At 37.6% G+C, this 24,924-nt stretch overlaps 1 protein-coding gene across 10 annotated transcripts in view; it reads right to left on the reverse strand.

The window, feature by feature from the left end:
• PLD5 (phospholipase D family member 5) overlaps positions 1-24,924 on the reverse strand; it is a 179,879-nt gene that overhangs the window by 92,272 nt on the left and 62,683 nt on the right. For 6 of the 10 annotated variants that reach the window (XM_033054527.2, XM_033054522.1, XM_033054521.2 and 3 more), the window contains one exon: positions 20,369-20,505. The exons of 1 other annotated variant lie outside the window; for it this stretch is intronic. In XM_033054527.2, the coding sequence (XP_032910418.1) occupies positions 20,369-20,505 (137 nt within the window). Of the gene's footprint in view, positions 1-4,599; positions 4,619-20,361; positions 20,508-24,924 lie in introns of those variants that run through there. 3 more of the 10 variants (XM_033054528.1, XM_033054531.1, XM_033054529.1) reach the window with 3 other exon arrangements.

Consider the following 24,924-nt stretch of genomic DNA (forward strand, 5'->3'; position numbering starts at 1 on the left):
CTCAATTCATCACAATTTTTATGATGAATGCTTGTCAGTACTTTATTTGCCTTACAAAGCATTCATAAAAGAATTCTTTCAATATAAAGTTACATCTCTTTCCCAAATAATGGTTTTGCCTCTTCTCCCCAAGTATGTTGCAACATAACTTCCTTTCCCAATTTTCCTTAATCCTTCAGGTCTCGGCTGACAGACTTTCAAATACACATTAAGTTACCAACTCAGTTTCAGAAGTTTATGTTGGCACATTCTCACTGCTTTATTTGATTTTTCAGGTTTTGATTTATTCTGGTTTTGGTTTATTCTGGAAATCTATCCTGGGAAAAAATGCACTTGGATAATAACACAATCATTTTTGTAACTTTGAGAACACAGATATAAACAATTTGAATGATTCTTATTTTATACTCTCTATATTCTTTTCCTTCTATCTGGCTTTAAAGAATAACTAGATTAATAAAATCACTGTTTTATTTGCCACTAGCTCAAGTACAATCAGAAAAATACAATTTTTACCACAAGCCTATTTATAATGGAAAGGGGTTTTTCAACTCCTTACAAACATACACAGTAAAATAGTTATCAGTCTATAAATTGCATGTCTGGAAAATAAATCTTTGGGAAACTACTTTGATCCCTGGAATTAGAAAGTTAAAGTAAATAGGAAACTCAAAAAGTCACCACATAGTATGTCTATTCAATAAGAACAATGAAAACTACAAAATTATAAATTCCAATGGAGGTTATTAAAATAAAAAGCAGGGCAAGCAGGACAGATCTGAATCAAACACTGGTAATATCTTTCCACCCCTCAAAAAAACCCACAGGCAAAATGCATAAGAAGCCAGAGATGCACTCCCAATTGCCTAGGTATATTCAAGCTTTCAAGTTTAGGACAGACCTTTCAGGCACTGATACTTGGAAATGGATTTGGCTTATTCCTGTTACACTCCATTCTGCAGCATCAATGAAAACAGAGAAATATCAGATGCGGACTCAAGATGGTAGCTCTGTGAACAGCATGATACAGTGGGGCACATTTTGTCTGAAAAATGCTTAAAAAAATGTGGTACTCTTTCAGTAGCAAATAAACACCAGTAAAATAAAAAAAAAAAAAAGATATGGTCTTCCGTAGCAAGAGAGTGATATTGTATCTTTTAGACTGAGCCTGAGCACAGCTTGGCACAGACACTGAACATCCCTAAACTTGCTCAGATTCCAATAAATAAATGACTAATGATACCCCCAACAAGGAACAACACACCTGAGTTGTATCAAAAATAACACTTAAGAGCATAACATAGTACTACACAACCTGAGAATATGCAGAATAAAATAGTGAAAAGACAGTTCAAAAACAATTTTGCTGTGTAGCTAGTTCATTACTAGTTTGCCACTATTAAAAGAAATCTCAATAATTAGACTCTTTGATGCAAAGAAAATGTAGCATGCTTAGCAAGATTTTCTGTAGGCACAAATCTAAAGAAGGATTTAATATATTTCAATCAAATTAATTCCAAATATTGTAGGTTATTATTTGATTTTTTAAAAATATATGACATTTAATCTAGAAGAAATTAACAGAACTCAGGTGTAGTGTTTGTGGCAAATTAAAATTAAATGAAAGAAATTATAAAGCATTTTGGTTTGGTTTATTAACATTCAATTTGTTTTACCTTTTAATGTATTATTCTCCTGCTTCCAATGTGGAATAGTAGCTTTCAGTCTAAACTAAAGTTCATAATACTATTTTATATTTATGATGTCTATATATCTTCTAGACAGTTCTTCCTTATCTCCTACATTATTGCTGAAATTTAATTCTGTATTTAACAACTACATTGCAATCGAAATTTCGAGAGTTTTGGTGAAAGAAGGAATATGTTAGTTAATTAAAATAACAATGTATCTTGCATAACATAGGGAGAAGTTTTAGCCAGGTTTTCAGCTCTAGAATGTCTGAACTGGAATACATGAGAATCACATTGCTAAGTGTAAATCCATCTTTGTTAAAATACAGGAACATGAAAAATTTATTCATTATTATATTTTGTCATTTCAGCTATTAAAATCAAGAAGCAATAGCAACATAACTTGTAATTACACTGTTGTTATGAAGTACACCAGTGAGCCATAACAGAATGATCTCATGAAAAAGAAATTACTTCAGTTTCAAAGCATATGAAAGCCAAAAAACATGCATTGATGTCTTCTCCTCAGCACACAGACTGTCCCATGAGAGTGGGACTGTATGAAAAAGAAACATGTTCTGCCATTGCAAGCTTGCTGCTACAAGTCAAATAAGTAAAAGACAACAAGCAAGTAAAATGAGGATTAGAACAATTGTTTGCTGTAAAAAACCAAACAAACACAAAAGCCTCCATCAACAACAAAAACACTAAGAATCTTTGTCGACATAATCTATACTGAACATCTCCCCCGCATGTACCACTCCTCAAAAAAATGAGCTCTGTACAAATTGAAATGGGGACCTTTCATCAGTTGAATAGTTCTGCGTTGGTGAGACATCAAGACTGTATTTGAGCTGCACTAGGTTGACTGACTGTCTGACCTAGGGTTTCCAGTGCCTTTGCTCCTAAGCATTCCAGGAGTTTATAATTAAAAATAAATAAATATTATTGTAGGTAGAAGACATCAACTTTTCTGTCAAAAACACTCAAGGCCCCAAATCCAGAAACCCCATACACAAAGCACCGTCTTGTACAACTCCCAAAAACGGAATAGTTGAATTATTAACTACCTGGAATTTGGACTTTATTGCAGTACAAGAAGAAACAAAGTCAGGAATGAACACACATGAATAAAAGAAAATTACTGCAATTTTTCAGCAAGATACTGCTAAGCATTAGCAGAAGTTTTTTGCTGCTAGTTAGTAGTCATACACAAAATAATAGCATCTGTAACGAAAATCACCTTTCCCACTGTTGACTTCAAATGCAGAGTAAAAGTCTCAGCAACTTGAAAATGCTTTCCATTTTATTATCTCAAATTGCTTCTTTTCCAAGCAAATGGGACATGTTTTTTTAAAACCCACTGGTTTTAAAAATGGTTAATGAAATAGGAAAATTTGTGTTATTTTTGCACTACTTCAGTGCCATGCCGAAATACAGACTTCCAAGTAGTGTTGAATTTACTAAAAATGTTTTGCATATTAAATAAATCTGAATTTTATTCTTCATTAAATAATGCTGTTATTAAAAATCTTCATTTCACTCTCATATTAATAAAAAAACCAAAAAAAGCAGCAGTTAAGTATTTAAAATAAGGTAAATTGGGGTTGGGAAGGAGGGGAAGAAGTAAATTAAGTAGATTTAAGAGATTAACTCTTCAAACAATGAAAACGCTTGATAGCATAATTTGGAAGCAGTTTGTGATGTAGACTCTCACTTCAAACGAGAGACCAAGCAGAAACACTTTACTCCAGTACAGACTTGCAGCAGTATTTTCACCTTTCAACTCAGCAGTTACTGCATTCAAACATGCTAATTCCAGATTCAGATAATTAGCAATACAGCAGCAGAGAGACTCAGAGATAAGAAATAAGCAGCCAGAGATGGAGATGGAGACAAGATGCCCCAATTTGTTGCTGGTGCAAGCAGTGGTCACAGCACATTTTCCTACAGCCACTCTCCCTTCCTACCCACGGGATCTGATGGAAGGGAGTTGTGAGGAGTACTTTAGGAAAGACGTGAACACAGTTTCCCATAGAAGCAAAATGCTTGGCAGTAACATTTAAAGGCTCGAGAGAGACATAAACAACCCTGACTGCCTCATTAGCACTGTGATAGAGAATTCAGTTACTCCTTTTCCATGCTCTGCTCTCATTGATTACTATCCTAACTACTTTAATCTAACACCAGTATGGGTCCAACATCACACCAAGCCAGAGTGAGGTGAGCAGTGCTTTGCTTTTAGAATGGTTGATTTGAGCTGCTTACCCAACAGAAAAGAGCCTTCTTGGATTTTTAACTATAATAGTAAAAAAATCCCTGTTGGGAATATGTTCCTCAGAGAATGAGCAAAGATCCTTTCTTTTTCTCTTTCTGATACAGAGATGGGTAATTTTTATTTAGCTACATTTTGTGCAATCAGCTATTCTGCACAATTTCAAGACTGCCCACTGTGCATGCAATGTGATGACCTTCTAGTATTAGCTTTCTAAAACATTGGCAGTAAACTGTAGAACAATATTTACAACACACCTCATTAAAAAGAGACATGGATAGGAGAGCTCAATGCTTTGCCACTGCTTTTGACCTTGAACAAAGCCTAACACAGAATATTTCCTGAGGTCTGAGGAACAATAACCAAAGGGTAGTTGTTTCTCCACTCTAACTCCAGCTATTTCATATTCCTAACTTGTCACTTATGTGTAGGAAGAGAATCCCACATTAGAGTCATTATTAATAAAAGGCAAATCAGCATTCTTGTCTCGCTAGATGGTAAGACACATAGAAGTCCACTAAGCTTGAATATGTCAAACAAATGTCCCTCTTCATTGTCACATTATTAGCAACAGTATGAGTTCAAAGAATGGAATTACCTGAAACCTGGAAGAGAGGAAAAAAAGGTACATACCATCATCATGATGGATTGCTGGATCTGGAGAGTAAAGGAGAGGAAAAGAGAAGATGCAGCAACAACGACAAAGATTGTTATGAAGACAATTTACTTCCCATTTGACATAAATTAGTTCCAAATAAAAGGTAGTATTTAGAAAATAGATGTTTACTCTTTAATTTTTGTTACTGTTTAAACCCCGCAACTGCCTTCCAAAGAAATTAAAAGCAAACCATTTGTTGGTTGTAGCTAAGTCTTTGAATTTGATTAAGTGCTTTTATTATCTTTAGTAGATTTTTAAAATAAAATCATCTTGCTTATAACTAAAAACAGTGAATTCAGAACTTGTGTATTAAGGCTCTAGACATGGTAGTTACAGTTTATTTCCAGATAAAAGATACATAAACAAACCTAAGTTTTCTGGAAAGAATCTACAACTAATTTGTTTTTAGAATTGATACACATATGTTATTTATCTAATAGCATACTAGGCCAATATAAATAGGGAAAATTTAGAGAAATTGGGTTTTTTAAATAATAACTCTTGATTACTCCACAAATACATCAGGGTGACAATGAAGGTAATACCATACTTTAATACTTTAATACCATAACAGAGTTGATTAAACTTCAGTCAGGCCCACCGATAACTCCTGGATTTTGCAATATATTTTCTCAGATAAGCTTAAGGATAAACAAGTTTGGTGCAGCAACAAATTATCCAGCTGATAGGTCTTTGATTACAAAAGGATTACAAAAAAAGAAGCAAGTGGTTGCTGAGATTAAAAAAAGCTAACCTACTCTTTTGTAATTAGTGCACACCTTCAGGGTACGTTTGTGCCAACACTGAGCTTCTCAAACAGTGTTAAACATCCCACATTTAACATTTTTCAGTTTCATTCCCCTGTGGGAGGGTACAATATTTTCTGCCTTCTTTATATTTTGCTCCTATCAATAGGACTTCCACACTGTGCATGGAACACTGCAGACAGCTCTGTGTGACCCAAATTTTTCTGAGTAACTTGTGAGAATCTTTTATGCCCCTTTCCTGACTACTCAGATTGAAATTAGACATTACTGAGGTATATGTATTAATTCTATATTTGTGTACTGTTGAGATGACTACAAAGAGCTCCTGTTTTCTTCATATGTTGAATCAAGAAATGCTCATGAAATACTCAGTATGCACCTCAGTAGTGTTATAGGAAAGTAGATAGAAGAGACATTATTTTGGCTTACTATTTACATTTGTGTAAAGCATTCTGAAGGTGGTAGTGACAATCTTCAGAAAAGTAATTTGCTGAACTGCAAAGCAGCCCTTTCCGAATCCTACCTGTCCTTGTTATGCATCATCTGATGTAAAACTGAGAGCTAAGATGAAATACAGCAACATAAATACAACAACACAAATACAGCACATCAATGCAGATGACTGCACTTCAGAGAAAATTTATCATGCACATTATGCCTGAACAGCTCATACAGGGCAAAGGAGGACTAGCAGAGGAGGAAATTATTGTATTGTTTCAATAGAAAGCGCATTACCACAGTGGGGAAAAGCAGAAATATCATCAACTCCTCCCTTTCTTTAAACCATGGCTAAGGGAAGAAAATAACATCCTTTGAAACATCTTGATAGTCAACTGTTACACAGTTTTTATATTATTTCAGATGAGAGAGGAAGGAAAAATAATTCCAAAATTTTCTATCATGTCACTGCCTTTTCTAAAATCTGCACAAAGCAGTCACCACCACTTTCTTTTGCAACAGAAGACATAATTATTTTAGTTAAAGCATCTTACTTTTAAAGAAAAAGCAATCTCCTTGGCTCAGTACTCTACTGACTGAGTCACAGGCACCATTCTGTGCATTTGATTTGGCCACTGCTCTACAGAGCATCAGTGGGCCCAAGCAGCTAAAATATCTGCTGTAACACAGCATACCCTTCTATCCTTTTCTATAGAGCTTCTAAGAACTGCATATAGGCAGGTGACCTCAGAGCCATTTTTGAGCCTAGGAAGCACTCCTTCCTTTGTGCACCAACAGAGCAGAACATCACCTCTTAGCCCATTATTTTCTGTTAAAAATAAAACTAAAGAAAAAGAAAGGACATAAAGCAAAACCTTTGCACCAAAGTCCTCAGGTTACTGAAGAATCAAAATACTACTGAACTTACTAATGGCAAAAGCTTCTCACATTGCTTAAAACTTAGCATTCCAGCTGTATTCACTACCCTAAATCCTTATGCAGCAGTGAAACATTTTGAAAAGCATTTCTTGGCATCTTGCCCTTCAGCACAAGAAAATTTGCATTTTTACAGCATTTCTGCCTGTCAGCACTACCACATTTTAATGGCTTCTGCAGCTGTGGGGAGAATTGAGAGCTGGTCAGCGGATTCTTATGGCAGACTGCTGAGAGACAAGTGCCTGAGGGTGCTGAGGCAGGAGAAACCAGCTGACCTGACCAGTCTTCACACTCCACAGAAAATTCAAACAACACCTTTCACTTCCAATGAGTGTAGCAAAACAAACGCTGTTCCTGATCCATGGGCTCTGTGTAACAAGGAACATTAAAATATCTACTTTATAATTTTTTTTTTTAATTTTTTATCTTAACAGAATAAGAAGCTTTCTGTAAGAACTCATCAAAGAACAAAAGCAAAGCCAACTCCAACTCCCATAAGCTGCACCTAGTATATGAGGTTTAAGTCACAGATGCCAGTAACTACTGCAAGCAAAGAGCAAAACCAGAGAACCACAGCGTCCCAAGCTTCTGGTGATGGGGACAGCAGTGTGGCTGACTTAAAGATGCTTCTTCAAAGGACATTACTTAAACGTGAGAGTGAGGGGCAGAGTGGGAGTTGGCAGCAATACCAGGAACTAATCAGCACATGGAATCTCTCTGGAAGAGCTCCACGCTGAAGTGCCTGGCAGAGGAGTATTGCAGCACCAGGAGCTACCATTCCACAGGGGTCATCCAGCATCTAGATTTCCAGTTTCAATGTGTGAATTAAGTGCAGGAATCCAAGCCTAAGTAAGGGGTTAAACACTCTTCCCTCTGCTTAAAGCAGAATATCATGTCTTCTCCACAGCGCCTCTTTGTTAAACACTAATCCTATGTATTTCGCCCCAAAAGACATCCCTTGGCCAACCCAAGAAAAGTCTGTCCTGTTTCAACCGGTACACCTTATTAAAGCCTAATTGCTGTCACAAAATCTAATCCTTCTCAGGTGTAAAAAGAGCTGATTTATTATGATTTCAAGTCTAATAAAACTGGCATCACACAAACATATTCACTGGATTAACTATCTTATGACACAGTCTTCTAATAATTACACCAAAACTAATTAGCCAAATTCTTATCTTAACATAATACTTAAAACTGTGAATTCGTTTGATATTTGCAGTACTGTGGCCAACACAGATTTATCCTCCAGACACTCTCAGTCTCCAAATATAGACTCGAGATAGTTCATCTAGGCAGGGAACACGCATGTGTGTGGGAGGGAGTCTGAAAATGTTCCAAGGAATGGAGTTTATGCCACTTTTTAAACCACTGGGGGATAGGGAAAGACCACAAATAGGCCTGTAATGAAAAACTCATGGAAGGGCAAGCATACCATCAAAATCTCACAAAGTCAAACCTTAATGAAAAGGTAAAGAAGGAGAGATGGAAAACAAGTTACAGATGTCTGTCAGGAGGAAGGAAAATAAATTTTAAAAATTCATTTTTTAAAAATACATTTTAAAAATAAGCAAGAAAGCAATGAGGAAACAGCTTTATCGCGTGACAAGATTTAATCAGTGTGTAAGCCATGAAAAATGAAGTACACACAGGCAGTAAGACGAACTACTTCAAATCAAAGTTTGTAGATAAAGTATTAACAATTTAACACACCACCATTCATTATTCAAAACATTCACACTTACATGAAAGTTCTTGAAATCTAGTTTGCTTCTCAGGTTTGATGTTAAGGAGAGGAATGGTATTCCCTGCAGTAAGGTTTGCCAGTATCCTGCCTATGCGACAGCCACAGTGCCTCTGTTGTTTTCCTAACATCAAGGTGCTACATCACTCAGTGCTTAAAAAAAATTAAAACTTCACCCTTGTAAAAAGCAGATCTGTAGCTCACATTATCACATTGTAGACAGCTAGGTGCTACATTGAAGGGTAAACTACAAAAACATGAGGATCCTGAGGATCTGAGGTGAATTGAAATGAAAAAAGATAAGGTGCATTTTGCAAAACTTCTACTAAAAAAAAAAAAAGAAACAGTGACCCAGTTCTGTTGAATTTAGAATAAGAAATCTATCTGTCATGTCTGTTTATTATCTAGAACGCCATATATACCATTAACCAAGAGGCACTACATCATTTAGTTTTCTCTGTTCACTACCATACTGTAATTGAAGATCTCCAGGATATGCTTATCAAAAAACCCACACAATTGCGTTGTCTACATCTTTCAAAAGTTCATTTTTAATCTTTAGACATGAAAGGACAAGGACATCATCAGAACAGAAACTTTTTTAAAACCCCAATTCTAGTTACCAAATACGTTATTTTACCCTCCCATTTTCTCCTTAGTTCTGAGAAAGGACCAGTTAATTTTTATTATATTTAATCACTTTTTGCCCATTAGATTTCTGACCCCTTACCAGGAATATGGAAAGGCTGGCCTAGTTTTTACTTCCGTGCTTCTAAATATCTTCATGGCAGTTTGATGCCACAACTCTAACATATCCTCAATTTATACACAAAAAATCCCTCATACTACTGAGTTTGTTTTCTCATGTTATTAAGAATGAGCTGATGCTTTCAAGATTGATTATCTACAAAGGTTATCAGAGTAAGTCTTCCAAATACAGTAACATACAGCAGTTTTCCCCATATGCAGTGCCCGTTTGCTGACAGTGACTCCAGACAATGCACCTAAGGGGCAGCTGGGGAAGCTCTGCCCCCAGCCCACGGCAGTCAGCTGCCTTCCTAACAGAGACAAGGACAGCAATGCTGCCCTCCTTAGGTGAACCCATTCCTGCCCCTGTCATGCCTAAGGAAACCCAGCTGCACACTACAGGGAACATCCTACATATCCATCAGTCAGGAATCTGGAGCTGAGACTTCCCAGCACAACAGTAAATGCTCACTTGGTACTTGAAAAAGATCTCAGCCTCTTTCCTTTGTTTATCCTTTAAGTCTTGAGTAAATACCACTACCATGACTTTCACATTATGTAAAACTCAGCAGCTGAGGTATTTACCCAGTCCTGTACAAAGACATGTAGCAGCCACACAAGCCCCTCATCAGCTGTTATGCCTATTTAGCTCTTTTGAGCAGCAACCCATTCACTGCTCACCCATCTGTAAAACACACTAAAATATCCTAACATAACAACTTTAAAAAGCCTCTCAGAAGAACAATTGTACAAATATTGTATAAATAGCCCCTATCATATACATTAATTAGTTAAGCAGATGTTTTTATTTTATTTGTACATTTAGTTTGTGAGTATGTTCATATTGAACCTTTTTATAAGGCTTGAATATGGTAAATTATTACAGGCAAAACTAGGTCTTTTTAGGGTTTTTTTCAAATAACAGAATGTATGTTGCCTTTTTATTTCCTTCCATACAACCCCTGATCTTCTCATATGGACACTTTGTAACTGTAAAGATCATTATTAGTTTTGATTGAATAATCACATATCAATACACAAGAAGTGGGAATTTGATTGCTACTATTTCTCTTTTGGCCCATGCATCTTCCTAAGAGGCCCTGATTATCTTGGTATGACTTGGAACAGATAAATGTGTTAGCTTATGGTCATAGAAACCAATTAAAAATCAAAAATACTATTTTTCCTCATAAATAAGCATGTTTCTATGGTGTTACAATAATTGAATGATAATTTTCTAAGTAAGAGCTCTCTTATCCAGAATAGAAATTAAATTATATTCTATGATGTTGGCATTTACACAATCCAATGATACCCTAAACTTAATTAATGCCCTTCCTGCCCAGCAAGAACAAACAAAACTGCTTTGCAAAACAATGAAGGAAAATTGAAGGTAAAAACTTTAGTCAGCAACTATTTGAAATCAACACTGCAAATTCAGCAGATATAGTCAAGGTAGGAACAGTAATAAAAAATCCACAGATGAAAATAATAAAGTACTTAAAGTATCCATTCCCAAAGGACACTGCCAGCACTCAAATTACAGAGGCAAGATTCTATGGAAACGTTCCAGGACACCTTAGGAGTACTAAAATAGGTTTAACTACAGTCAGATGGTTTTATGTGGTATCTATTTGTATTTCTCTTTTGTTTTTTGTTTGTTTAATTTTGTATTTGGTTGTGGGGCTTGTTTGCTTGTTGGTTTGGTTTTTTTTAATGGTAATTAAGTTAGGTCCATCTAGAATTGCATCTGATTAAAACTGCATCTTAAAATGTGTTGCATTCAAGTTAAAACCTGGAGGAAAAAAGGAAAACTGATGGGTACATTCCTGGCCAAGATGAAAAAAGTCAGGAACCTCTTCTCCTAACAGGCACAAGCAATCTAGATTGATAAAACGGTGTTTTAAGAACACCACAGAATGAAAAAACCCAACCAACACCTTTTTAGGTCTTAGTAAAAAGCATTAACTGTCTTATTGGTATTTCCCCTATGGAATACATTTTAATAGCAAAATCCTGACTCTCAAAAAAGGCCTGGAAACATAACCCCACCCCACCCCCCCCACCCCCATAGATCAGAAGTACATTTTTCTCTGGAAATTCTACCATGTGTACATGGCCAGAGCAGTATCTCTGACACAGAATCAGTTGGCTGCCCATTTCAGGTATTTGTGCAACTCTTCTCAAGAGTAAATTGAAAAATTCATTGTTTTCTCCTCTCTAGTCAGTCCTGAAGAAGTTTTTTCACAGGTGAACAGATGTGTCACCAGGGAAAATAATAGTTTCTCTATAGTCATACGGAGGTTACATCTCTACTGCTTTCCCACACCATTCCCCAAAGCTGCTCCATTTTTGGCAGCCTGTCTTGGCCCAAAACTGGAAGGTCTATGGGGATATCTTTGGGGTGGCTCACACACATTTATGAAACACACCATAGAAGGGCAGCTCTTGCAGTCTGTCACCATCCCACTGGCGCTGGCTGTGTCTTTGAGGAGACACTTCCACCAGTCCAGCACTTCAGCCTCCATTGGCCCAAATACATCACCTCAACTATCCTCTAGTGTATTTATTGAACCATACTCTCCACCAGCATCTGCAATGATCCGTAAAACATGCACTGCCAAGCTGATACGAGTGACCCAAAACCAGCTGAAAAAAGGACTGGAGTTTCTGACAGTGTCTGAACAAAATCCAAATCATGGCTGCCTGCCTGATGCTTGTGACACATTCATTCTTGCCTTAAAGTGTTGTGATCAGTAATGAAGCTTCTGCATATTCATATTTTGCCAAACTACGGGTAAAAGTGCATTTTTCACCAATACTCAGCCAGTAAAAGAGATCTAAAAACTATTCTTATTCAAGCCCAGTTGAGTAGAGGATCTAGTTCATAAATGACAAAAAAGAAAATTTTAAAAGATTGCTTTATTTTCCCAATAGATTCTTTAAAGAAATATTTTGATAAATCAGTGAAAATCAATTAACTCTATACCTGCCAAATGATATCAGATATCATGTGGTCATATATGAGTATAACATTCCAGGAGTTCCATTCAGATCTAGAGTAAAGTGTCAAAGTCAACACTTCCAATTAAATATCCATCAAAAGTTTAGTCTGAGGCAAGATAGAATCCTCCCCCTCATATCAGAAGGCATGCAAATCACCAACGTTTCTCAGAAGAGCCATTTCAACACTTAGTATGTGAAGAAATCAGCTTTAAACCTACCAAATTGTGATGCTGTCAGTCACAAAAACTCTCTTTGAGTTGTATAATAATTTTTAAATAATCTTATTTGGAAAGGACTGGTCATTAAATAGACGATAAATGACAGATCTGCATCTGGCATGCCAAAGTTGGTTTTGCACATCATTATTTTTGTTTTCCAGGCTGGTTGACAGGAAGCAAATTAATTATGGGGGAAAAAAACCCCAAAACATAAAACGAAAAAATACTAATGACAATGAAACATTTCTCCAGTGCATTTTTTACCCTTGGTCAAGACAATTGGATAAAGTTGAATAAAGGAAGCAAACTCATACTTTCCTGATTAACACTGTTCACTGACATCTTGCCCAACATGCAAGAGTAATTTGTATCTCAAGTGTTACTCACAATGATGTTCTGACTAACTAGAGAGATGTGGACATATTGACATATCAGAGTCCATCGAGAGGTGACTCTGGCTTCACCCAAATTTAATCCATGTATTCAAAGGAAAAAATCAGGAAGAAAGTCTTCAGAATAACACAGAAAACCCCCAAACATCTCACCAAAATCTGTCTTCCTGTACACGTAAAGAACATCTGGGAAAGCCAGTCCTAACAAACCACAACCACCAGCTCTCCCTGCTGCCTCCCAGCAGGGCATCAGTGCCAGGAGCTGCTGCCCTCGGCGTGCAGCCCCAGGGCCACCACAGCAAAGTGAGTTGCATGTGGCTGAACAGGAGGGTCAGCTCAAGCCCACCAGCTCTGCATAGTGCTCTGGGTTTCAGCAGGCACCACACCCGCTTCTTCTCAGCACTGCCCTGCACTCAGGCAGGCAGCACCTGAGCCACCTACTCAGCAGGTCACAGAAATCATGCAGCGCGATACACTCACACTCCTGAGGAGTATCAAATCATGCTGGCCCAGAGGACACTGACAGTGCCACCCTAGGATCAGGTACAGAACCCAATATATCTAATGCAACCTGACAGGATAATAAGTATCTTTTTCATATACTGCTCTGAGGGTGGAGAAGCAATTAAAAATAAATGGTGTCGCTGGAACAGGTGCTTGCTAGGATCTGATGCAAAGTCAGCTCTGGCTGAACGAACAAGTCACCCTGAAATGAAGCATCAATTCAGAGAGACTCTACTACAATTTTAGCTACTTTTAATGCCTTTCCCACAAGCAAAAGGAAGAATGATTTATCAGGGAGTTTTATCAAGCTGGGTGGTTATTCTCACCAGGCAGAATAAAAACCTCTCTGAAATGTCATAAATTGGTTTTCAAGATCATGAGAATGACCAGTAGTTTTAGATTTAATAACTCTGTTTAGCATAGCCTTACAATCTGGTATAGAAAATTATCTCAGAAATCTTTTGAGTTCTGCTTGGATGAAGTAATTTCAGTCTGAAGACGTTAAGGTGAAAAGAGAAAAGAACAAATTAAGTTGAGAAGGGAGAAAAGGGAAAAAAAAAAAAAGAGAGAAAATAAAAAGATTTAATCACAGAGAAGATCAAGAAAACTACACAGGAGACAGGATACTCTATACATTAATTGCTCCTTTATCCCACCTGCATTACCTAGGAATCTTACAGTAACTGGAATTTGATTTCTATTAGCTTGGAACATTTTCTCTGATATCAATTAATAAATTCTAAGTTATAAAAGGAGAAATAAACACATACTTTAGAAGGTAACTTCCAAGAAGACAAAATACGTCAATCTCTTACATCCTAAACAACACTTATCATGGCAGGAAAAGCCACCTTAAGGAGACTCTAAAGCCCTCTGTCCTAAACGCCACAGAAAATAATTAGATGTAATGGAACAAAGAGTAGGAAAAAGAATAGGTTTGTGTGTTTGAATAAAAAAAGTGGAAGCCAAGACCTATTTGATACAATGCAATTAACAATGAACTATTAGTACTGGGAGTAATGCAGACAGAACAAGATCTAAACAGATCATGAGTTTTGTCCCTGATTTTTTAATTATGAAAATACCCTCTATAGCTGAAAGTAAATGCAAAACAAAAGAACAATTGTCCTTTGGGTTTTTTTGCATTTTGTGCCTAAACACAGAAAAAAAATTGTACTCTGTACAGGTACTGAGTAACTGTACCAGTACAGGTACAGTACTGTTAATACAGTACAATTTTCCATTGAAATGCATTTCAAAAAATGAAAAATAAAAGGTGGTATAGGTAGAATTTCTTCTTGTGCAAGCTGAATTAGTGATTTCCCTCCCTTACTTCAGATGTTGAATGGACATGCAGGAGTGTCTTTGCAGCGTCCAGCCAAGAAACTTCCATTGAAAGTATATTCCTTCTTTGGATGCAAAAATAAAAATTACTACAAATAGAGATCATCTGAAAAATTAGGAGGTTTTATAGCTCATTCTCTATATCACCAAAAACCAAGAGGAAAACAGTCACACTAGCACTGTTACAGTTGGAAGAGGTCTTAAAATCACCAAGTCCAAGCATTAACTCAGCACCACCTTGCCCACCATTAAACCACATCCCCAAGCCTCATACCTGTATCTCTTTTAGATATCTCCAAGGATGATGATTCTACCACTTTCCTGAGCAATATGTTTCAATGCTTCAGAACCCTTTCAGTGAAGAAATAGTTTTTAATATCCCACCTGAACCTCCCCTGGCACAACCTGAAGCTATTTGCTCTGCCACTTACCATGTAGGAAAAGAGATCAACCCCAACCTGGCTACAGCCTGTGTCAGGTGGTTGAAGGGAGCAATAAGGTCAGCCCTGAGCCTCCTGTTCTCCAGACTAAGCAACCCCAGCTCCCTCAGCCATTCCTGCCAAGACTTGTGCTCCAGACCTTTCCCCAGCTCCATTCCCCTTCTCTGGACACTCTCCAGCACCTCAAGGTCCTTGAATTGAGAAGCCCAGAGCTGAGCACTGGATTCAAGGTGTGGTGGCCTCACCAGTGCCGAGTACAGGGGGACAATCCCTGCCCTGGTCCTGCTGGCCACACAATTGCTGATCCAGGCCAGGATGCCATCGGCCTTCTTGGCCCCCTGGGCAGACACTGGCTCATGTTCAGCTGCTGTAAACCAGCACTCCCAGGTCCTTTTCTGCTGGGCAGCTTTCCAGCCCCTCTGCCCCAGCCTACAGTGCTGCCTGGGGTTGTCGTGACCAAGGGCAGGAACCAGAACTTTGCCTTAGTGAACTTCCCACCTTTGGCCTTGGCCCACTGATCCAGCCTCTACAGATTCCTCTGCAGCACCTTCCTACCTTCCAGAAGATCAACACTCCTGCTCAAATTGGTGCTGTCTGCAAACTGACTGAGGGTAGACTGATCCTCTAGTCCATCATGTTGACAGAAAGCATTTTTATGCCAAGTGGAATAGTTGTTTTGTAAATAGAAATCTTCAGTTGCTCTTTAACAGGCTTGTTTTCAAAATCTGAGCATCTCGTTCTGTTTAGACATTTAACTATTATGCCTGTCATAGTTTGTTTATTAAATAGAAACCAGTCAATATAAACCTTGCTATGTTCAGAACCCACGCAGCACAGAGAAAATCTCCTCCACAATAAACCAGGGGCAAAGCACTTCCAAGGTAAATGAATGTAAGCATGTGCTGCAGTATACTTATTTAACAGTGCTGCAAAACCTTACTTAGTGAAATAGCAGAGTAGTTGAAAGAAAGATATATAAAGCAACAGAAAAAAATCAATTGTGGGTCCTCTTTCACAACCAGAGAATAATCATCGAATGAAATTGAAAGCAATGCATGCAACACACAGTAATTGTTCAATATAAGTAATCATTGTATACAGCTAGATTTAATCTCTGAAATTCCATGTTGCAGGGTACTGTTGAATTCTAGAGTTTTGCATGTCAACAGGAAGATTCAGCTCCTCTCCAGGATACTAACCCTTGTCCAAAACAATCCAAATAATATCTAAAGAAATCACAAATACTGCCCAGGTATCATCACCTATTTGTTACAGGGCAACATTAGTCAAAGCCTCTCTACAATCAAGAAGTGAACTAAATAGGCTTTGCTACTCCTGTCATAAGCAACAGCAAATTCTTCCAACGCAAATCCAAACACAAAAGAACAAGTGCCTTCATTATACATGACTCCAAGGAGGAGAGAAATGATCAAAACAGCATCACTGGCACAGAATGCAAGACAGAGCCTGCCTTGAAAACACACACAAACAGAAAGCAAGAAAATCCATCCAATTATCGTCAGAGAAAGGCAATATTGAAAAAAAAATCAGGACAACAGTTTTAGCTTGTTAAGCACGGAAAGTAGGTACCATTGCTTCCCTTTCCACCTTGTTCTGTAGTCTCTCCCAAGAGACAGGGCCAAACCCACAGCCAGAGGTAGGAGCTATGCCAGCTGCTACCACTGCTTCAACAGATATTGGAAAAGCCAGTGTGACAAGGATAACTAAGGGCATGTGCAAACTCTCTAAGATCCCCAGCATGACTATCAGCACCAACAAACAGGAGAAGAGGCAAAAGCTGAGCCTTGAACTACTCAAGTTACTGTTAATAAATCAAAACAACCTTGGTTTGAATAGTTTGGATAGCAGAGACAATCTCTTAATAGTTGTAATTTCTTCTGTTTCCCAAATTGCCATTTTTAGAGTTTATCAGTTCAATCCCAACAAAGGCAAGTAAGTCTTAACTGACATTACAACAGAGGCCAGCCAAGATTTATTCACAATAGATCGGCCATTAAAATGTACTATTTTAAAATTACAATAATCTAGTTTCATAGATTCAGTGTCTAATGGACCCACAGCAAGACAGGCAAAATTCCCAGACTGCTAAGCATATCCTCTTAACCAGTCTCATCCATCAGGGCTCCCTAACAACATTACTGTGGATGTCTCAAGAGAATTATTTTCATCACATATTGAGCACAAACTGCAAAGCCTCAACTTTTCACAGTCACTGCTACTTTTTTTATTCCTTTCATTTCAATCAGTGAACATCCCTTTTAATAGGATGGGTAGCATCAATCCCTCCAGCAATCAGGGAAGATATGCAAAAAAGCCTGATTTCCCACTCTCTGGCTTATTTTTGTTACAAAGCCCCAAGAGAAATAAATACATCAATAAATAGTAAGGTCATTTTAGGGACATATGCAGTAAGTATTCCCTATCTAATAAGAGCTTAGGGAATGGTTTACAGAAAAGGAAACTCATTTTGAATTACAACAAGCAGATCAGAAAAGCTGCCTTTGTACTCCTGAACAATCCAATCATAACAACAAAGAGAGATGTAAGCTTTACTGAAAAACACCACTTGCAAAAGCTCTAGATTCTAAAAAGTCTTCTCAGGTTCTCTTTCTCTCTCTTAAAAATTCTACTTTTTTGATACAAGCTCCAAAACTATCTAGCCAGAGAAGTTTTCTAGACCACAGTTCTATTTCAGGTGTATTTCCTTTGAAACAAAACCACAGAAATTCAATTTTCCAAAGAAAACATCCATTAACAAACCATCAACAAAGTTCTTTTCAAATCAACAGCATCCCTTCCCATAAACATTACTCACAAATTCAATCAGTTAAAACTAAAAAACAAATTATGGACTCGTACATGTCAACTTCTATTTGACAAACATCTCATTGAAAAAGTAAATTAAAAAAAAATCATCTATTACCATTCTGTCTCAGCACATTCTGCAAATATAAGCACCTCTTCCTGAATGTCAGGGAAAGTACTCACACAGCAGAAATGTAAGAATTCAGTAACTCTTGTCTTACTTATTAAAAATGCTTAGCCCAAGTACTAAATATATGCCATTGGCAGCAATTGATTTGTGACACTTCAGTTAACTCTGTGATGTATTTGACACATAAAGGACCCCAGTTTCATCGTGTAGAGAAGAACTCAGTGTTAGCAGGTAGCAGCTGCCAGCACTTGGATACTGTTATTAGAAATGGTTTAGGCAGTTTATAAGCACAGCATTTATGCGCCTTCTGGTTCAGGCATTAGTAGCTACATCACGCACTTGAATCACTGTGAAAGGCACCTTAAAATAGAGCTGGGGTCTGGGTTCACTTTTATCCCTGTAAACGCAAAGCAGTTTAATTGACTCTTTATGTTTAAGGTCTAGGTGCTGAATTTAGTCTCAGGCTCCTCTAACACAATCCAGGAGGGTACCAGACTGACACATGTGAACCAACAAAACACTGAGCAAAGGCATGTATTCTTCGGAAAGGCAGATTGCTGTAACCCATACAAAGAGACAGAAGAAATCAATCTCTCACATGGAAGAAAAATAATATCCCCATTTTTTTCTTAGTACTGTGTATCACTTCCACTTTAATTTTTTTCCCTTTGAAGAATAACAAGTGAAGAAGGTGAAGTCCTTCCTTGGCTAGGCCTACACTGGTACCCAGAACAAAATGGGAACCATTAGTTGATACAACTAAGAGGAAACATGGTGCAGTAGCTTCTGAGTGTGTTGACTGAAGCCAGTGAGCACAAAGACTTTCCCCTCATCTGACCTAGTTCTGTCAAAGATTCACACATGGAGACAGTGGGTGTAGAGGTGACACATGCAGTATCGTCAAAAATTTTGGAAGGCAACACCTCACAGTGAAAGACACTTAAGACCTTGATGGAGAAAGGAAAGCTGGCTGAACTCTAGAAAACTCAGAGAAGATATCAGAAGGCTGCCCAGACCTGTAGGAGTACAATGAAAGAGTTTTCACACAAAATGAACAAAGAATAGCAGAAATAAGGATCAAAGCCTCAAAGAAACATTAATCTTTCATTAAATTATTCTAAAATGCAAATGTCAATTAGGTCCCACCCACTGTACACCCAGCCATTGGTAGCTTGGGAGGTTCTGCACAAGTAGTGGAACAAGCTTTCCAGAAAGGCTGTGCAGTCCATCCTTGGAGCTACACAGAGCACGACTGTGCACATGCCTGAGCAACCTGCTGTAGCTGACTCTGTTCTGAGGGGGTCATGGACTGGAGGATGCCCAGGTGCTCCCTCCCACTCCAGTAAATCCATGATCAGATTAGAATGGATTTCTGTGAAGTTATTTAACAGTGACTTTTTTTTTTTTTTTCCAAACAGTGTATCAGAGAGGGTGTGCTGAATAAAATTCAAACCATGATAAAAACCCAAATAGAATATAACTGGGAATGAACCCTACAAATTAAATAAGCTTGGTGGACAGAAGAGGACCTGGGACAATATGATCCAGGAAAAGCATTGGTCATCACTAATGAACAGATTCATGGAGGAAGCTGACAGTGAGGAGCAGCAAAATGAGATTCACAGTTTGGAAATGAAAGGCCCAAAAAATAATCACCTACTTAAAACTGACAGAACCAAAAGTTAAAAGATATACACAATCATGGGAGGTGTCTGAGGCAAATCTTAATTCAGCACTGTCAACACCCATCTTTCTGATCATATCAGTAATTTTCTTCACAGTTCACAGATAAGCCACAGTGTCTATAACAGGAATGCATCAAACAAGAAATAGAAAAGCTCCCCCTACACAGAAGGGACAGCAATCTTAGGTCAAAAGGCATCAGTGACCTTTTTGGAGAAAGAAAGAAGTGATCTTGATGAGAAACAGACATGAAAGAACTGGGAACTATGTGATCCACCTCAGTACTCAATTTCTGAAACTTAATGGGCTTTGGCTCAGGCTTACAAAATAATTGATCTAACACAAGGGTCATGCTCAAAACACACCATCAAAAATAACTTCAAAAAGTGTGCTTTACTTTGTTTAACTAATTGCCAAAACCAGAAATTCAAAATGAGAAACCATTTCTTCCTCTGTTAGCTGCTCTTCCCAGTAACACCACAGGACCATAGCAATTACTTCATGCCCTTATGTAACACACATATGTTCCTTTCCACCCCAAAAGAGAAGTTTTGTTTGTTACCTCTTACCGACAGTTATTTTGACAGTTCTTTTCTGAGAGTCCATCCTCATCTTCTCCCATAATATCCACTGCCGAAAATATCAGTGCAACCAGAATTGCAAAGCAGCATACCAGTGCAAAGATCACAATGCATCTTTGCTGGGACTGAAAGAGATTAAGATTAAAAAAGTTTTAATGGCATGAGCACATTCTAGTCAACGACCTGAGACTCTAAAACTTTTACATAAGATCTAAATTTCTTTGAAGACCTTACTGCCATAGCTGTCAACATGAAACACACCTCAAGATGAAAGCACTCTCAAAACTGTCCTTCATGTATCACCTTGAGATGTATTTTAAATCTCTCAGACACTGTTTAATAATTCATGCCACAAATAATATTCATAATTTAAACTGCTTTCTGTTTGTACCACAAGGAAAACATTACGCATTAAAATAACAACTCCTACATTAACTACGTATTTTCTGATTGCAGCTCACAGGTAAAGCACACACTTGGGATGGCACTTAAAAGTTTTGTTGTGTTTGGTTGAAATAAAATGCGTCATTGCAAGAAGACTGAAGAGTAAAGAATTTTTTTCTATTGCTACAAAAAATACCTGACATTGTCACTATGGCTGTCACAGACATTTTGGGAAGCCCTTGACCCACAATATCTATAATATAATGAAAACAAATTCGCAGATGATAAATGGGAATCAAGGAAACAGTGGGAGGTTGTTGCTCATTATGATAGGTAATGCCCTCCACATCTCAGATTAAATATTAAAACATGGCATAGCGCTACCGTATGAAATCCTGCAGTAATAAATCAGATGCATCTGGTAGCTTCCTAGATAAATGTGAAACCTCCTAAAAACAGTCTCAGACATAGCTCAGACAATTTACATAGCTGCATAAGCAAAGCACATTCTATTCTGAAACCAAATGTTCAAATATACTGTGCATTTTTCTATTGAAGTACATTTAAACAAGACCACACCCATATATAAAAACATCAACGTCTAACTTCTGTTGTGATAGTTATTTCCTTGATTTTCATTATAGATCCGTAATTAAAATGTCACATGGAGGAAAAGGCCTCATAAAGGAATGGGAAAGTGGGAAAGCATGAAAAATGTAAGGGAAAGGAAACAACATCACGCTTGCAACTGATAACCAATTTCATAGTATTTCCATTGTCCCTGATACTTTGTTTAAGAGGCGATAAGTTTCAGAGTAATAAGATTTTCCCATACACCTGAAGAAAAGGTCTAACTTTTTTTTTAATTAAAAAAAATTCCAATACTTCCCAGCTAGTGCACCTCTCAGGAGAAACATGTTCTTGGTTTCATTTCAGAATAAATCAGATATAAAATTTTATTTAATTCTGCAACAATACAAAACACAGGAAACAATTTCTTCAGATAAATAGGAAAAACTCATCTGAAATGTAACAAAAAATGTATCCTTTATGAGTAACACCAACTTTGTGGTTCAGGTTATAGGCATATTTTAAATATAATGCATATCAGACACTTTTATATACTTAAAATATATGTTTAAATCTGTATTTCTGCTATATTAATTAAAATCTTATAAGAATGCAACATAAGAAAACGTTCTTCAGCCATAACAAAGCCAACTCATGAAAGAAATAAATTTGGAAGGTTTTTTTTTCCTGCTTCCAGGTAAAATCATGGTAACATTTGGAAATAGTTGTAAATTACTGCACCTGGGTGTCCAGAACTAAGGTTGCACAGTGGGACTTTAGATAAAATTGATAAACACTGTCTCATTTCCTCATACAACTGGCAAGAAAAACTAAGTGCCAAATAAAAGTAGATATTTAGGTCTGGGACAGTGCTCCATACCATTTTCCATCAGGACACTTCAGACTGCTGTTACAATGGCCGCTGTCTCATGCAGGTTTTTGCAGTACTGCAAGTGTATTCACAGAAAATCTTTGATGCAGATTCCTCTAAGCATTGAACACATCACCATGGCAGCAAGAGAGCAAAGCTACTCCCATAACCAGCAAACCAAAAAGATCCTGGGCTCATTTTCTAGTCCCTAGGAGCAGGGGATGTGACCCAGCAGGGCTGGCAGCAACAGGGCTCTTTTTCCTCCCAAATCAGGCTAACTGCTGCCATTCTACATATTGGGACTAGTTTTGAGTTACTCTGGATAAATTTGCAGCATCCTGGCTGCAACATGGTGTGAAAGACTTCGTGCTACTGCTCCAGGGAATAATTCCCATCTCCTTGTTAGGCTGCCATGCAAGCTGCACAACAACTACAGAGAGTGGTGGGATCAGTGGACTAGCAGGGACCACATCAGCCTTCGAGGCTGGGCCAGTACACACGGAGACAGCAGGAGATGCCTCAGTAAAGGTGGTCACAGTGTTGTAAGTCATAACACACCCCTAGAAACCTCTCAATCTGCTTAAAGCTTGAAGGCCAAATCCATATAAAATCTACAGTGTACCAACAATAACGAAGTATCATGAGGAGGAGGGGGATGAGCTGCAAGAGATGCTTAAAGAGATGCTTAAAGTTAAATACCAGGAAATCTCAGAGTAGCGATTTCTAGGTGTTTATGTTAAAGCAATATGGAAAGAGGACGTCAAAATAATTATGAATGGATCCCCCTAATCTAACACTAATTTCCATTCCACATAGTTTTGGGGAACATATTCAAGGTTTCTTGGCTTCTGTTTGTAGCTGAAAATTGTATGAAGTTTAAATCCCTGTCCTTTCATGCATACAGCTTGTCAAGGTCTACAGTTTGTGAGTAATGTTCACTGTAAGTAGCACAAACTTAGTACCATTAATAAGACCACCGCTATTCTACCAGCACTAAAATAAAGACAGAACCACACAAGTCTATTTTACTGTTCTTATTTCCCAGTTCCTTTATAATATGCAACTGTCTTTGACAACTATAGTGGATTCATTATCTCACTTTTTCTTAAGTACCAGCTTAACAGTATGGTTGCAATTAGCATAGGGAACTTTGTAAATCAACATTCAAAACCGCCCTCTGACTGAAGAAGTTTTTCTTTTAACTAAGGATAGCACAAAACACTAAATAAAATAAAGCAAAAAATTCTAAGATTGTGATTCTCCTAGCTCTACATTTTCAGCCACAGGTCTGAAGGGTCAAGTATAGACGAGTAAAAAAAATTTCAAGAGAGTAAGGAGCATTTTAAAAAGTTTCACAATTCATGTAACTTACTCCTTCTGAGTGGTGGGTTTTTCATTGCTTTTAAACCTATATATTACATTAAAAATTAATGTTTGGAAATTGTTTACATTAAAATTCATATTTATACTAGAAAAGAAAGAATAAAAAACAGCTACTTGCATCAAACAAGTCTTCTGAGCCTGTCTTTTCACAACAGTAATAAGTCTTTATTTTCACACACTTTGCAATAATGCTGACTATTTTCAAATAACCTTCTCCTAACTGAAACAGATTAGGACAGACCATATCGCTGTTACACCATCCATGCATGCCTCTATGTGTGTCTATGTGCAAGTAATAGCAGACTTCATGAAAGAATCCAAAATCAAAGAGTTCACACCACGGACAGACTAGAAGGGACCTGCTAGGCTGCTCTTCAGACCCCTGCATTGGTGGGCTTGGGCAGACTGTTTGTTTGATGCTGTATTGTTGCACATGCCCTTGGCAACTGGGATCCCTCTGAGCTTACCAGACCTATCCTTCTGTTTCCCCCAGTAATGCCTCAGTATTCAAGCTTTCAGTCTTTCACCCCTAATTACAGAATACAGGGTCGTGAGGAATCTCTAAAACTTATACAGTCCATCTGTCCATATACATAGTGAATTTGTACAAATATTAATTCTAATAGACATTTGTTTAACCTGTCCTCAAAAATTTAGAGTTGAAAGAGATCCTGTAGTCTTTTCAGGCAACCCCATCCCATATCTAAGCATTGGACTGATGCCTAACTTAAGTCTCTTATGCTGCAACAATTCCTTTTTTCTTTCCTGCACTCGTGGAAAACAGTGAACAGAGCATTTCATTCTCTCTTTTACATATTTAAAGGCTGCTATAGATGCTAAGAGGCCCTGGGCCAGACCACCTACAAGTTTGACTGTACTGATGTGCAAGCCCAGAAATTATGTTGCATGAGAGAAAGATTTGTTCAGGGCTTAAGGAAGTTTGGGAAAGAAACTCTTGCAGGAAAAAGGACTATCAAAAATACTGTGAGGAAAATGTGTTCCTTTCACATGGCTCAACTAGCTTAAACACTACCTAAGCTAAAATAAATCCACCAAAACACTGCATTACTAAAACAAAGCATGGGGATTTTTTCCTGTTGTTATAACTCTAGGGAGAGAGAGTGAGAAGAAAAGCCAAAAGCTGCACAATGGGTATTCAGTACAGTACTATTCAGACAAAAGTTTAATCTGGGAAAGACCTGCTTGTTTATTATTAAGAAAAAGGATAGCCTATGTCTATTAAGCTTGTCAAGGCCTGTGATACTCATGCAGAATTGAGAATATGAGCAAAAAAAGGTCTCCATCTTTACTGCACTCACATTGCTCAAAAGCTGTT

The sequence above is a fragment of the Catharus ustulatus genome, chromosome 3 (assembly GCF_009819885.2).
Source record: "Catharus ustulatus isolate bCatUst1 chromosome 3, bCatUst1.pri.v2, whole genome shotgun sequence".
Lineage (NCBI taxonomy): Eukaryota > Metazoa > Chordata > Aves > Passeriformes > Turdidae > Catharus > Catharus ustulatus.